This window comes from Camelus bactrianus, chromosome 17 (genome assembly GCF_048773025.1).
Source record: "Camelus bactrianus isolate YW-2024 breed Bactrian camel chromosome 17, ASM4877302v1, whole genome shotgun sequence".
NCBI classification, from domain to species: Eukaryota; Metazoa; Chordata; class Mammalia; order Artiodactyla; family Camelidae; genus Camelus; species Camelus bactrianus.
The window spans coordinates 40,874,703-40,891,065 of NC_133555.1; the positions used below are offsets into that span (position 1 = coordinate 40,874,703).

The 16,363-nt window shown below is 44.7% G+C and overlaps 1 protein-coding gene and 1 long non-coding RNA gene across 11 annotated transcripts in view; both read right to left on the reverse strand.

Annotated features, from left to right (window-relative positions):
- Positions 1-591: 591 nt before the first annotated feature.
- LOC141573714 (uncharacterized) lies at positions 592-4,280 on the reverse strand. Its single transcript, XR_012499730.1, has 3 exons — positions 2,851-4,280; positions 1,729-1,921; positions 592-1,181 (listed from the first exon to the last, which is right to left on the reverse strand). It is a non-coding gene; the product is annotated as an uncharacterized LOC141573714 (long non-coding RNA).
- An 8,052-nt stretch (positions 4,281-12,332) lies between these two features.
- Positions 12,333-16,363, reverse strand: part of CCR8 (C-C motif chemokine receptor 8) — a 98,264-nt gene continuing 94,233 nt past the window's right edge. For all 10 annotated transcript variants that reach the window (XM_074345216.1, XM_074345210.1, XM_010945862.3 and 7 more), the window contains one exon: positions 12,333-14,375. In XM_074345216.1, the coding sequence (XP_074201317.1) occupies positions 13,281-14,345 (1,065 nt within the window). In that variant the 5' untranslated portion in view covers positions 14,346-14,375 and the 3' untranslated portion in view covers positions 12,333-13,280. The remainder of the gene's footprint in view (positions 14,376-16,363) is intronic.

The following is a 16,363-nucleotide window of genomic DNA, read 5'->3' on the forward strand; positions in this document are numbered from 1 at the left end:
ACAGCCTTCACTTTTCCCACCACCCAGGAAATCTAGGTCAGGAAAGAAACTGATGATTCAAGGAGCAAGATGCTGTTTTTTTAAGGCTTAAATTCCTGTGCTACTGAGGCACAAGGAACAGGCAAGAAAGTAGACTCTTTATTGCCAGCGAGGATTAAGCAAAGCATAAACATTAAGAATATATATACAAACCTACCTGGTGAGTGTTGTATACTTTGCTACCCCCTATTCTAAGCTGCAGGGCTCACTGCCTTTGTGCAATGTTGAACTAAGCTGAAACTTCTTTTTAAAGGAAGACCTACTTTTCTTTCCCCATAGGGCAAGAATCCCTACTTATGAGAAATAATGGCTTGGTGTATTTTAGACGCTGTTCTTGGCCACCCTGAGGGTGAGGGCAGAGATGGGACCCAGTGTGACAGCCTGCTGCCCACTGCCCCACCCTTGGCAGGTATGTTGGCTTGACTCCAGGCTCAGAAGAAATGGACTGGCTTTCAAAGGCAGTTGGTGTCTGCCAGGTTTTCCTCCTCTGTGTCTGTTCCTGCACAGTCACAACCCTGGAGTCCAGAGTGCCCCCATCCCCTCAGTCCTCTCTATGTCCGTGGGGATGCAGAGATAAATAAGATCACATGAAAGGAGCATTACCCATCAGCGATGAGTGAGGGTTTTGGAGCAGGACTTACTGAATGGCAGAACTTGGAGGAGTGAGTTTAAAAATAAAAGAAAACTATCCGGTGAAAACACTGTGTGTGACTTCAGTTCCAAACAAGGTCATTAATATCGGGCAAGGCTTCCCTGACTTGTTTGCAGTTGGTGGAAGGTGATTTTGCTTCTACGACCTTACTCCTGCAGTCACACATTGGGTCCCTCAAACCCACTCTGGCCCTTTTTCTCTTTTCTGACGTGGGTGTGAACATTACATGATATGTCCCCATCCCAGTGACTGCAGACAATCTCTATCCAGGAGGAGGTTCACATACATCAATTTAGATACATGACCCCTCTTAAAGCTTTACTCACAACAGGCTTTGACATCTTGGGCTTTCCACCATCTGAGAAGGAGAGGGCTGGCGGCGTAAACGCTGGATGCTGGAGATGAATGGGAGAGACAGAACCTGGGCTCCAAAGGAGGCTCTGGGCTCAAGCCGTCCGGGGCCGGAGGACAGTGCCGGGCACCTGTGTCACTACATTTGGAAGAAGATGGTGGGAGACTGAGGAGCACGCCGGTGAACGGCCCCCCATGCTTCCAGGAAAACCAATTCAGGGAGACCTTTCCTGTCTGCGTGGAGCCCGAGCTGCTTCTGGAAATATCTAAATTCCCTCTGTTGTTGTCAAAGCAATGAGCCCACCTTTGCCTTTTGGAAGCCAGTAGGGGGTCAGGAGGGGAGATACCTGCCCCCTCCACTGCCACAACCCCCACCCCTCCATCTTCATGAGCCTCTTCATGCCAGGTGGCCCCCCAGACAGGAGAATGGGTGTGTTATCATGGCCTCTATCCTATAACGGTAGAGGCTCCTCTCCGTTTTAATCCTCTCGCCCCAAACACGCAGCCGTAAGAGTCTCCCAGGGCAGGCACCGCCCTCAGCGCAGCAGCGGGAGAAGTCACCCTCTGTGCCTCGTCACAAATGTGGGCACAAACGGCAGGAAAACACACAGTCTAGTGGCGTCACCAGAAGCTTCGGCAAAGAGGATGGTGCTGTTGCAGCTGTGGGCTTTGCAAGCAAGAAATACCTTTTCTCCTTCCATGCCAGTGACCTTGGCCTCCAGCCTCACCACTGAGCAGAGGAGCCGGCTGGGAGAGAGCATCAGGGGAATGAATGGGCTGGTAGGCTGGTCTCCGAGAAGCTGGTGGACGCCTCCGTGGGGGGAAGACTGTCAGCGTGGGGGCCCTGGGATTCCACTCCAAGAGCCGAGGCATCAGGGGCTGTGGAAGAAAGAGACCATAAGCAAGTCCAGGCTATGTGGCATTTAGTGTTTTATCATCATATGGAAGCCAGGAGCCACTCCACCAGCATCAGGACAAACCACCTTCCCACCCTCTAGGAAGACCAAGCTCCTCTTGTTTTCCTGCCATCTTTCCAGTGAGGAAACATACACTACATCTGGGCTAAAAGTTCATAAACATAAGCCCATGGTTCTCCCGGCTCCGGATGGGTTTGACTTGCCCTCACTGGTGAGCAGGACCCACTTATGCTTTGCCTGATATCAAATAGCTCTCCCCACCTGTGGAAGGTTTCGTTCATCTGTGGCAGAATGGCTCTCCGTGTAAACAAATATTCCTCTGGTGACGGTGAGTTTCATGTGTCTGTTTGACCTGGCTGTAATCCCCAGCTATTCAATGAACATGAATCTAGGAGTTGCTGAAAAGGTGTTGTGTAGATATGGTTATCATCTACAATCCATTCACTTCATTGAAGTAGAGTCAATTTGCAGTGTTGTGTTAATTTCTGGTGTACAGCATAGTGATCATTTAAACACACACATATGTCAGTTCTCTTTAAGTAAAGGAGAGTATTTTAAATAATCTGGTTTGGCCTAATCTAAACAGTCGAAAGTCCTTAAGAATAAGACTGAGGCTTCCCTGAAGAAGAAGAAATTTTGCCTCAAGACTGCAGCTTCAGTTCCTGCCCAAGAGTTTCCAGCCTGATGGCCCACCCTATAGACTTTGGGCTGTCCTCACAACTGCATAAGCCAATTCCTTGAAATAAATCTCTCTATATATGTATGTTAATATATTAATATTACATATAATCACTATATTGATTAATATATTAATATAATCTTTTATATGTGTTATACACACACACACACACACACACACACACACACACACACACAGGCAAGGAAACAGACCTCCTGAAGGTGAGGGTCGTGGTCCCTGTAAAGAATGCATTGGCACTGTTGTACGCCATGGTGTCTCTCCAGGTCCCCAGAGCACCACCCTGGGTAATCCCGCAGGGCCAGACGAGGGAAGAAAGGGAAAGAAAGAGTCACCCAGGATTCTGCTCCGCAGGGCCAGGTTCCACTGAGTAAAAGGCTGGAGGCTTCCCTGCAATCCAGGACCAGACTCTTATATTGCTCAGGGTAGAGCAGAGAAGTAAGAGCCAAACAAATACAGGGGAGACGAGCAGTGCTGTCTGAAGTGAGTTGCATCTGCTTAGAAGAGAATAAAATAAAAGTAGCAGAAGAACCCCTTTTCCCCCCACCAGCCCCAAACACAAATTCTGGTGAATCTTGTGTTCCCTCCTGGGTTGGTCTCAGGTGGAACTAGAATAGTGCAGTGAAAACAGCATGGGTTTGCAGGCAGAGACCTAACTCTACATCCCACATTCCCAGCCATGCGACCTCAGTCACGGGACCACTTGGGGCATCTATTTCTTCACCTATAAGACAGGATCAAGGAAAACCTCCTAAGAATTTTTGTGAGCATTAAATTAACACAGCTGAAGCTCCACATATGGGGTCTAGCATATACTAGCCACTGCACAAGAATGGTTTTTCCCCCCTTTCATTTCTAATGTTCACTGCTTACCCCCCTGCCATTTAGGAGACGCAGGATTGGTCCCTAACAAGGTGAGGCCACACCTCATGTGGGTGGAGAATAAGGGTTATGCTCCTCTGGGCTGCAGTAACCGAGAACCTGCTGAAGGCAGCCATGGACCTGCCAGCTGGCCTCTCACCCTCTCATCCCCCTGGCTCTTTGATCAAGAAAAAGCCCATTTGAGCCGCCGGCTAGGATGGTCCTCCATGCCTCAGCCAGGCAGCCCGTCCAGGAGGGGCCCAGGTTGGAACAAGCAGATGCACTTCTTCCCCGAGTCGTTGTGGCAGATGACATACTCAAAGCCAAGTCTCTCCATCTCTGCGATCTGGAGAAAGAGACAGGCATCTTCTGCCTTTTGGGCTAGAGACAAGAACTGAGTCGGTGAGAAAGACCTCGGGGCGGGGCAGGGCGGGGCAGGTCTCCAGGGCAGAAAGCACCTGTCTGGAGGAGGTCCTCAGGAAAACCCACTGCCCTCAGCTTCCTATCTGTGCCGCCCGGAATTGCCCCATAAACCTCTGAAGGGGAAGAGCAGTTTCCAATAAGGGGGTGGGATCCGTAGTGGGAGGGACAGTGAAGAGGAGTAAGCCGTGAATTCAGGGTTCCCTTGTTCCTATCAACTGAATCACAAATACTAATCTGACCGTGGCAGATTGAGGAATAAGTAGGCAAAAATCCTTTCTGTAAAATAAGTAGATATGTCCCCTCTCAATCCCAGAGGTCTGAGATTTAAGTGAGATCATCTATACAGTATGACCTCCAAGGGAAATGCAGAGAGTTTAGAGGCCCTATTTAGAGGTCAGGGGTAAAGCTTCCAATACATAAAATCCAAATACTCATCAAACACCTGAATTTTGCCAAGAATTTCAAAGCAGAATTTTGAATGACAGCTTCGGTATATAATATTAGAAGACTTTTGGCTGGCTCCTCCTGTCTCTCCGATGCAGGACTCATTTACCTTCGTTTTCCATCCAATGTCCTTCTCCCATTCACGAGCTCAGCTCAAACTGACCACTAGAGGGCGCACAAGTCCAGTCCCCAGCAGGTTGTGGCTCCTGGCCTCAGAGGTCAGTGAGGTACCGGACTGTTGCCCATTGGCGACCAGCCTTGGGTTTACCCCGGGTGAGGGCACTGATCCTTAATCTCAGGCACTGCCCCTTCCCAATTCCTCGTTCACACTCCACCTGTCTGGTCTACAGAAGATGGTGGGGCTGGCAGGTGGAAGGAGAGGCCAAGCAGGGGTGAAGACTGCAGACAGGGGTGGAGAGAGGGGCTGACCCAGGAGTCAGGAATTCCTGATTGTAGTCCAGGATCTGCCAAACACTCACTTTGTCACCTCTCCAGGCCTCAGTTTTCTCACCTGTAAAATGAGCGGGTTGAACGAGGTGGCCTCCATGTTCCTTTTCTGGCTGAATATCGTGAGTCTAGGTCACAATGTCCAGATTGCCTCATACCTGACTCTCAGGATAATGCTAGCCGCCCGGGGCTGGGCCCAGAGCTCCTGGAGGAGAGTGCACACACATAAGCACAGATTTGCCAACAACTCTGCATCATCATCCAGAGACCCGCCACAGCCCCGGTTAAGCTCTCCTGAGTTAGGGGTGCGAACTTACCAGGGACAGCTTTAGCAATCCTAGCAAAATCTGCCTCTTTAAGGAGCTGCATAGAGCACCTTCACCCTGGAAGTCATGTCCACGTCCCATCCACAGTCTTCTCCACGAGTTCGTTACACAGCCCCACCACAAGGAGGCTCCAGCTGGCACTGGGGAGGGAATAATCCTTCGTATCAGAATGCAGGTGGCTACTTGAGACCTGAAAAGTCCAAAAGAGGTAGCAGACTCTGCCTGGTCCCATTCCAATGTGACTCATTTGTTCCTGTGTGTATTTACTAGATGGGCCGGTTCTCACCAGGCAGAGTGTGCACAGATGCCCAGAGATGGGAGAGAGCATGTCAGGTTCCCAGAACTATACAAGTAGAAGCGTTTAGTAGTAGGGAAGGGGGGCAAAGAAGGCGATCAGAAGGAAAGACTGGGACCTGAGCTGTCATGCTGAAGAATTTGAGATTTATCCAGAAGGGTTACAAGCAGAGGAATGAAATGGTCAGATGTGCACTTTAGAAGGATTTCTACTTGCACATGGGAGCTTGGAGCCTCGATAACGTTAGAACCCTGGCTGGTGAACAATTCAAAGACCCGGTCTTTTCCTGGCCTTTTCCCTCTCCTGCTCCTCCAAGTCCTCCAGGCTCTTCTCCCAAGACAGTTGACTCTCTGGTTTATTGCGACTCCTTACTGTCCCATTACACCTGGAAGCTCAGCCAGAGACCCCCTTTTCTGGCAGACAGAGGAGAGGACCAGTCTAGGTGGCCAGTCCTCCTCCCAGGAATTTTGGATAATTCATCATACGGCAACATCTTCTTGTACCTTCTGCCTGGTTATTGTTCGTATTCACCGGTGCCAGTCGGTCCTTCCTGCTCTGCTTTTTGGCTGATTTATCGGCTTACTCACGGTTCCCTGTATATGCTCTTCCTTACCTACACAGATGGAGAAAACAGAGATTCCTGTTTGTGGACACACGGGCTCTGAAGCGGGGGAAAGTCTAACACCCAGGAATGGTCCTTAATCCTTACTGCCCTCCTGCAGGGAGTTATTTTGCCAGCTGGTAGAGGATAGAGTGGCGTTTGAATTCAGTCTCCATAACTTCTTCCCATTAATACACTGTACATGATGCTACTTGTCCCTTAACTGCTCTGAGCATCCATTTTTAAATCTGTAAAATGAGAATACCACCACCTTCCCTGTAGGTTGCTGTGGGGATTGCCTGAGCTCATGATACAGGAATGTACCTGGCTCAGAACCTGGCCCAGAACAAGCACTCCGAGATGTTAGCTTCATCTGAATCCAACAGGAAAAGTCTCCCCTTCTCTAGTTTCATCCCAAAGAATCCTTTTCTAGTGCTGATCATAGGACACCAAGCATGGACTCAAATATTTTTGTAATGAATTTACCCATCTTATGAAACTATGAGAAGGGTGACATCTGATTGATGCTACTTTTCAGCACTTAATTTGCACATAATTCATTTTTAATTATGCCTTCCTTTTTTTTTTTTTTGGTCCAGAAAATGCCTCATTAAAATGTAATTGCTACTTTCCTTTGAGTTGCCCCTAATCGGATTCTCTCCCTCATTCTGCTCACTCTGGGGATCAGCAACCCCACTTTCCCATATGGGAAATGTTCAGCAGGGTCAGTAAGACCAGAGGGGCCTCCAGATGTTATCTCTAAGCCCCCAGTTTGAGGACCCACCCATCAATGTAGGATGAAATGGCCAAGTGGAATAAGCATCTTCTAAGAATCATGAGTCCTGGCTCTAAGGCTCTGTTCTACCAGCTAGCTGCTGTGGCCTTGGGCAAGCTGCTTGTATCTCCTGGCTTCAGTTTTCTCATCTGTCAGAGGAGAACAGAAGACTAGGTGATGTCTAGAGTCCCTTCCAACTCTCTCAGTCTGGGACCCTCGGACCACACTCACAGCTGCCCGGCATCTGTAAGCCACGCGGGTACTCGCTGTGATGGGTGGGGCTGGCATCCAGGCTGACCTGAACAACTCGGGGTGGCCAGCCAGCACTGGGAGAAGGGGTGCTGCCTGTCGGTGCCTCACCAGCCCCTGGAGACCTCTCTGTAGCACGATGTCCATCTGAGGTTTGCCATCTGAACCTCCTTCCTCCTAGTAGATTCGCACTGGGTTGAGGCTTGGACTCAGCCAATGAGCACCTGTGTGGGTCCCCTGAGGGGCAGAGAGAGGATGCAGCAAAATCCACCTCCCTCCCTTCCTTGCCAGGCAAAGCAGCGAGGAACAGAAGTAGAAGGGACATTAGGCAATCGCAAATTAGTAAATCGCACATGAATTTGATTTGGGGAGCTGTCAGATGCCTTTTTGGTTGTGTGAACCAGGTGCCTGGAACAACCGAATCGATCTCAGAATGCTCTGCAGGCCAGGGTCACCGAGGTGACGAACAACGTCTGGAAACTAGAGTGGATAACCTCCGTCTCTGTGTGTGAGGACCAACGGCCCCGATACCTCACCCTAGTTCTTAACTCTGTCTTGTTTCAGGTGTCAGTTCATTTATTCATCCAACAAACATTAATTAAGTACATGCTATGTGCCAGGGGCTGTTCCAGGCTTGGAGATGCAGCAGTGTATGAAGCAGATGCAGACAATGACACCCTTGCAGGCAAAAACCGGGAATATGAATTGTGCTTTCTATACACAAGCACAGTTCTAAGTGTTTCTCTGTTATCTCTTTTAATACTTACGTTACCTCATATACACTCCAAATTCCAATTTCACCACTTGTCCCCAAACTGTCCTTCATAGCATTTCCCACCCCTCCTCAATCCAGAATCCAATTTAGGATCATATATTTCAGTTAATTGTCAAGTCTCTTGAGTTTCCCTTCATCTGGAATCATTTTTCAGCCTTTCCTAGACAGTTACATAACTTTTTCTTCTTTTTTTGTATTCTTTTCCATTATAGGTTATTAACAAGATATTGAATATAGTTCCCTGTGCTATATAGCAGGACCTTGTTGTTTATCTATTTTATGTATAGTAGTATATATCTGCTAATCCCAAACTCCTAATTTATCCCTCCCCTTTCCCCTTTGGTAACCATAAATTTGTTTTCTGTGGACAGACACATTCTTAATGTACCACCCACATACACCCAGATACCTACAGGAATGAGCCTCAACCCTTTGTATCCTGCTGTAGGCAACTCTTGTTACCTCCAGCCAGTGAATGGTAGGTGGCGTCAGAACACAGCCTCATAGTCCCGTATGAATCAGAGGCAGTGCATTATCACCACCTGCATCTTACATGTCGGGGAACTGAAGCGCAAAACACTGAAAGTGAGCTGCCCAAAGCTACACAGCTAAAGTGCAAGGCTGTATGCTGCGTATTTTTATTACAGTGCTGATAAATTAGCCTTTTATGTGTACAAAGAGGTTTACGGGTTACAGATGGGACACCAGGCAGCTCTATGGAGCAGAGAAGACAGATAGCATCATCATGACCATCTTCAACCTTACCTTACACGTGGCTGCCTTGACTCTTTAGGCCGGCCTGTGAGTGAGGAGCAGACTCCAGGACATTCTGAGATGGCCCTCACAGTGTCCCCTCAGGAAAGGCGGGCGTGGTCCAAGATCCAGAGGTATATTCCACTTCACAAGTGCTGGCTGCTCCAAATGGTCTTTGCTCGGTGGGAAAGAGGAAAGTCCTGGCAGGCTGCAGTCCAGCAACAGGTAGACCCTTCCCCAATTCACACACTGACCGTAGGGATAGTCCACCTTGGTGGTGCCTCTGTGATGGCCCCTCCTGAGGGGCTGGCTGAACTCAGAGTCGTGTCCTGCAGGACTCAGCCTAATCCAGCCTCGGGGAAGCCCCGCCGAGGAGCACAGGGCATGCATGAGAAGACAGGAGACTTGCTGGCCAGTGCAGAAGTCACGGTGGAACTCACGTAGCTCTGGAGACACCATGCTCTGGGATTCTAACACGGCAGCCTCTTAGGTTAACAATAATCATCTTGAAGGACTCTTTGAAGATTAATGATAAAGCACTGGTGAAGTGCCCAGCTTAGAATAAACAGGTGCCTAAAAATGTTGAGTGTTCCTCTGCTCCCTTCCCCACACCCCTCCTGACCTCCTTATTTCAACCCAGCAAGTATTGAGGGCATCACTGTGCCAGTGTGAAAAAATATAGATGGCTGAAACTTGAGTTAGAAAATTGGAAAAGCACATTGAAGAGCTCTTTCATAAAAAAATAAATCAATAAATAAATAAATAAAATAAAAAACAACCCAGAAAATATAAAATAAAGCTACAAGATATGGATAAGAAAAGTAAAACTACTAACACTCAGGTAACTAGAATTCAGGGGGAAAAAAGACCATATACACACACAAATTGAGAAGAATCATTTGCATAAATTGTGGAGACCAATCTCCTAGGATTCAAGGGAGGCCAGAATGGCTGGAACAGCATGAGTGAATGAACCACCTCCCTACAGTGCAGGGGCTGCTTACAGACACCTACGGCAATGCGCACAGGGACATAATTGTGATATTGTGGACATGGGGTTCTACGTAGTGGGGTGCAGAGTGTCCATCTCTCTTCCATCTACCTGCCAAGCTCAGGAGATCTGCACTGGCTAGAAGCTGTGCAGGCTCCTTGTATTGGGTGAGGCACACATGGCTGTCGAGAAGTGACAGGTGACCCCAGGGGGGCCAGGTACCAGTCAGTGCTGCCGCATGAATGCCCAAGGGCTGCACCTTGGAAGCTGAGGTGGCAGCCGTGAGCCAGGTGTGCAAGGAGCTGCCGGCGCCCTGGGAAGAGACCTCCAGAGCCTGAAAATTGTTTCAAGAAATACACCAATCAGATTCTGAAGGATGGGAATCTTCAAAAGATCTGAGAAATCAGCTTGGACATTAAGAATCAGAGTCTTCTTTTTTTTTTTTAATAGAAGTTCCCCTTTTTTTGATGGTTTTATTTATTGTTATTATTATTTTCCCCTTAACAGAGGCACTGGGGATTGAACCCAGGGCCTTGTGGATGCCAAGCATGCACTCTACCCACCCCAGGAATCAGAACTTCATTTCTAAATACACTTACTGGCATCAATATAAGAAATTACTCCAAGAAAATAGAGACCTTAAGCACTGAGATGACAGAAGAGATTTCAATGAAAGTTCTACAAAGAACTCTACAAATTATCAGGAAATTGCCACCTGGCTACATTTCAGCTGGAATTTTAGATTCTGGACATTCAGAATGAGGAGAGCTTGTCTTTTCTTAATAGCAACCTCAACATAATATGGAGCTCACAGAATATTCAGAATGAAGTATCAGAATTTGTGGCTAGAGCAGAAGAAAGCTTCATGTTTTTTGGAAGCTTACACTTTTTTGAGGAGTGGTGTCAATATCGTAAGCACATATTTAAACATTTCAAGATAAAAGTGTTGGAAGCTTTCCAGAGATGATTAGATTGCCCTCCAGGCATATTTCTTCTACACGGTTAGTATAGCGTGTGTCAGTTCTGCAGAATGTATCATCTGAATTGAAGCTGTGCTGTTAAATTGTCAAAGGAAAGAAAAAAATGTTCTGAAACGTGACATCAATCTTTTGCATGCTATGTAATGGAATCCAACAGAATATTTCATTTAAAAATAATTTTTAGAATTTATACATACTATTTATCTTCATGGTAATAAAACTTTCTGTGCAAAAAGAAAAAAAAGCCTCAATTAAATTTTACAAGAGAGAAACTTTAAATATAGGAAGATACTTGGTTTAAAGTAAAAGAAGATAGAGAAACACAGACATCAATCAAGAGAAAGCTGATGTGGCTGTGTAATGCCAGTCATAGCAGACCAGAAGACAAGAAGTATTACTGGAGGAAAAAAGACATTTCATATTGACAAAAGAGTCAATTCAATAGAAAGGCATACAATCCTATATTTGTATGCACCTAATTACACAGCTTTAGGATACAGATAGCAAAAATTAACAGAATTAAAATGAAAAATAGACAAAATCAGTTACAATTAGAGATTTTAATATACCTCTCTGAGTCACTCGGAATAAGCAAACAGAAAAAATCAGCAAGAATATGGAAGACTCGAACAATCTGATTAACCATCTACAGCCAACAACTGTACAATATATGCATTCTTTTCAAGTATATATGGTACATCTACCATCATAAACCACATGCTGGGTCATAAAACAATTCTCAATACATTTCAAAAACTGAACACATATGTGTGTTCTCTGAGAACAGTGGAGGCAAACTAGAAATTAAAAGATAAAGATAACTAGAAATCCCCAAATGTTTGGAAAATTTTAATTAATTTCTAAAACAACTCCTGATTCAAAGAAGAGTTCACAATAGAAAATAATTTAATTGAAAACTAATGAAAATGTGTTACATCAAAATGTACGGGATGCAGTCAGAGCAGTGCTGAGAGGGAGTTTTGAAGCTTTAAAGACATGTTTCAGGAATGGACAAAGGTTGTCAATCAAGAATCTAAGATTCCATTTTTAAGAAGCTAGAATAAAACAGTAAATTAAACCCAAAGAAAGCAGGTAAGATAAAGATCAGGGCAGAAATCAATGAAAAGACATAAGCAGAGAATCAATAAAGCCAAAAGCTTGTTGTTTGAAAAGATTAGTAAAACTGATGAACCCCGTAAGACTGATCAAGGAAAAAAAAGAGAAAATACAAATTACCAATATCAAGTATGAAAAGAGACATTACTTCAGAGCCTTATGATATAAAAAAGACTATAAAGTAGCAGATTAGCACAAGGAAATATATTCAATATCTTGTAATAAACTATAATGGAAAAAGAATAGGAAATAAAAGACTATAAAAAGATATTAGGAACAACTTTATTCTAATACGTGTGACAATTTAGATAAAATGGGAAAATCCTTAAAAATCACAACTTTCCAAAACAGAGACAAGCAAAAGTAAAAAACTCTGAGTAATTTCTGTGAAAGAAATTGAATAAATAATTTGAAATCTTCCTGTAGAGAAACCCAGATGAATTATAATGAATTGATAATGAATTTTATCAAGCATTTGAGGAAGAAATAATACCCAATATTTTATACAAACTCTTTCAGAGATTAGTATAAAAAGTAGTAGAAAAAGGGGTACTTCCCAACATATTTTTGGAGACCAAACCTGGCCAGGACATTATAAGAAAGGAAAATTACAGGACAATATCTCTCATGAACACAGATATGAAAATTTTAAGAGAATTCAATTATTTATTAAAATGATCATGACCACGAGGAAAATACGGGTTGATTTAAAATAAGAAAACCAAACAATGGAGTTCACCAAATTAACAGAAAAATGGAGGAAAACTTCATGATCACCTCAGTAGATAAGGAAAAAACATCTGATAAAACTTAAACTGGTATGTGATAAAGACACCAAGAACTAAGGGGAAAAAAATCCCCATAGTTAAGGTTACAATGGATAGTGAAATATATACATTCTTTTCAGAAAATAGTAAAAGTCTTTGAGAGTTGAGAAGATTAACTTGCAAGAGTAAGTATTCATTTAACATCATGTAATAGGTCTTGTATCTGTGACACAAAAAATACTGTAAACCATATCAGTAAACAAAGAATGCTGTAACCAAGTCATCAGCGGCTGCCGCCACCCTCCCAGGGAAGACAAGCCTGCAGCCCGGCCTCTGCAGCCACTCACAATGGTGCATTCTGAGCGGACTCAGAAAAATAAAGGACAAGATAATGGCCCTAGATAGCTAGATGCTTGTCAAAGGAATGAATTCAATGAGCCCAAATGTTTGCTTCCTCCCATATATAGAAAAGTACTAAATTCTTTAACTTGAGATGCCTGGTTTTCTTTAGATAACAAGTAATCTTTTATTGTTCGAACTACCTGGTCTTTGTTGTAAAGCTCCTATATATCCTAGCTCCTCCCCTACCTCTTCAAGCAGTCCCTCAGAGCGATCTGAGAGGCTGTTGTCCTGGCTGGAGTCCTACCGCCAAATAAAACATAACTTTTAACTTGTAGGCTGCGCATTTATTTCAGTCAACATGTCTATAACCGATTTTCTAAGAGTATCATTCATGTAGCCTCAGACTCCAATGTGAATCATTTTTGTCTCCCGGAGGAGGTCTGGTGACAGAGGCAGTGGTCTGCTTTAACGCATCGTCCTCACAAAATGTAGTCCACACTGGAGGAACGGGAGAAGTACTGGCAGGAAGATGACCTCTCCCAGGCCTCCCCAGAGATTTTTCTCCCTGTGTAGATGAAGATGTGGCTGCGAATTTTCTGAAAGATTTCTGAGAGGTGTTTCTTGAACTTCTCACCCATGAAAGCATAGATAATAGGGTTGACACAGCAGTGGGTGAAGGAAATGGTTTCTGTGACATGGGTGGCATAAACCAGCCGCTGGCTCATGACACATCCATCCAAGATGCGCATGCTGTGCAGGGAAGAAAGGAAGAGGACCGCATTGAAGGGGACCCAGAAGAGCAAAGAGGCCACCACCACGATGAGCACGAGCTTGACGGCCTTGGTCTTGTGATGGTTCTGACACCTCTTCAGCTGGTACAGGATGCTAATATAGCAGAACAGAAGGATGGTGAACGGGATCAACAGGCCTAAGATGTTCATTTCAAAGTGGATGAAGAGCTTCCACTTCAAAGTCTGTTGATCATAAAAGGAGTAACACTGTAGAGTGCCATCTTCAGAGGCCACTTGGTAAAATACTAGGAGTGGGCTGGTAGCCAAGAGAGCAGTCAGCCACACTGCCAGACTCAGGGCTGTGCCTATCCTGGCTGTCCTCACCTTTATGGCGTGTACGGCGTGGACCACAGCCAGGTACCTGTCCACACTCATGAGGGTGATGAAGAACATGCTACTGAAGAAGCCAATGTAATAAAAGCCAGAGACCGCCTTGCACATCACAGTCCCAAACACCCACTGGTCTAGCTGATAGTGCGTCTGAAACGGGAAGGAGAAGACAAAAAGCAAGTCGGACAGGGCCAGGTTCAAGAGGTACACATCCGTGATGCTCCTTAGCTTCTTGCAGGCGACAAGGACCAGGATGACCAGGCTGTTTCCCAGAAGACCGAATACAAACAGGAGACAGTAGAAGATGGCCAGAAGCAACTTGCTGTCTCTCTGGGTAAGTTCCCCATCGCAGGGGCTTGAGATGATATCAGGATAGTAGTAGTCAGTTACTGTTGTCACATTGGGCTCCAGTGTAGAATCCATCCAAGCAGAAGGGTCTGGTCACAAAGGTACCTAAGAGAGATTCATTTCTTCAAAATATTTTTATTTAAAAATATGGACTGAGGGGGAGAGAAACAGCTTAGTGGTAGAGAGCATGCTAAGCATGCATGAGGTCCTGGGTTCAATCCTTAGTACCACCATTTAAAAAATATATATATATATTTAAATAAATAAATAAATATGAACTGAATTGGGTCCCCCACTCCAAACCCCTGTTATGGACTAAATGTTTGTGTCCTAAAATTTGTCTATTGAGACCCTACCCCTGCCCACTGTGATGGTATTAGGAGGTGAGAACTGACTAGATTAGATGAGGTCATGAGGATGGGGCTCTCATGAATGGGGTGAGTGCCCTCGTGAGAATCACAAGAGAGCTTGCTTCCTCTCTGTGTTTTAACGTTTGTGAGGATACAGTGAGAAGTCAGCAGTTTGCAACCTGAAAGTGGGCTCGCACCAGAGCCTGACTGTGCTGGCACCGTGATCTTGGACCTCCCAGTCTGCAGAACAGTGAGAAATAAATTTTTGTTGTGTATCAGTCACCCAGTCCATGGTATTCTGTTATAGGAACCCAAATTGACCAAGAAACCCTCAATGTCACTATATTTGGAGACGGGCCATTAAGGAGGTAATTTCGGTTAAATGAGATCATTGGGTGGGGCCCTCATCCAATCAGACTGGTGTCCTTGTAGGAAGAGGACAAAATAAGAAGGTGGCCCAAGGGTCTCACCAGGAATCCAATTTATCAGCACCTTGCTCTTGGACTTCTAGCCTCCGAAACAGGGAGAAAATAAATTTCTGTCATTTAAGCCACCTAGCCTGTGGCATTTTGTTATGACAGCCCACACAGGCTGATACAGGCTATATGGGACCTCTGTGACTTTTCTACCCAAATTTTCTGTGACTCTAATGCTTCTCTAAAAAGTAAAGTCTAATATGGATCAAGAGAATAGAATAGAGAGCCCAGAAATAAACCCGTAAATTTTCGGTCAATTTATCTTTGACAAAGAAGGCAAGAACATACAATGGAGTAAAGACAGCCTCTTCAGCAAATGGTGTTGGGAAAACTGGACAGCTATATGTAAATCAATGAAGTCAGAATACTCCCCCACACAATACACAAAAATAAACTCAAAAAGGCTTAAAGACTTAAACATAAGACAAGACACGATAAACCTCTCAGAAGAAAATATAGGCAAAACATTCTCTGACATAAATCTCAGCCATGTTCTCCTATGGCAGTCTACCCAGGCAATAGAAATAAAAGCAAAAATTAACAAATAGGACCTAATTAAACTTATAAGCTTTTGCACAGCAAATGAAACCATAAGCAAAACAAAAAGACAACCTAAAGAATGGAAGAAAATATTTGCAAAAGATGAGACTGACAAAGGCTTAATTTCCAGATTATATAAACAGCTCATACAGCTTAATCAGAAAAAAACAACCCCATCCAAAAATGGGCAGAAGACCTAAAAAAGCAATTCTCCAATGAAGATATACAAATGGCCAATAAGGCACATGAAAAAATGCTCAACATCGCTAATTATCAGAGAAATGCAAATCAAAACTACAATGAGGTATCCCCTCATACCAGTCAGAATGGCCACCATTACAAAGTCCACAAACAATAAATGCTGGACAGGCTGTGGAGAAAAGGGAACCCTCCTACACTGTTGGCAGAGATGTAGTTTGGTGCAGCTGTTATGGAAAACGATATGGAGAATCCTCAAAAAAGTAAAAATAGACTTACCATATGATCCAGGAATCCCATTCCTGGGCATATATCTGGAGGGAACTCTAATTCTAAAAGATACATGCATCCCAGTGTTCACAGCAGCACTATGTACAATAGCCTAGACATGAAGCAACCTAAATGTACATCAACACATGACTGGATAAAGAAGCTGTGGTATATTTATACAATGGAATACTACTCAGCCATAAAAAGGAATACAATAATGCCATATTCAGCAACATGGATAGACCTGGAGATTGTCATT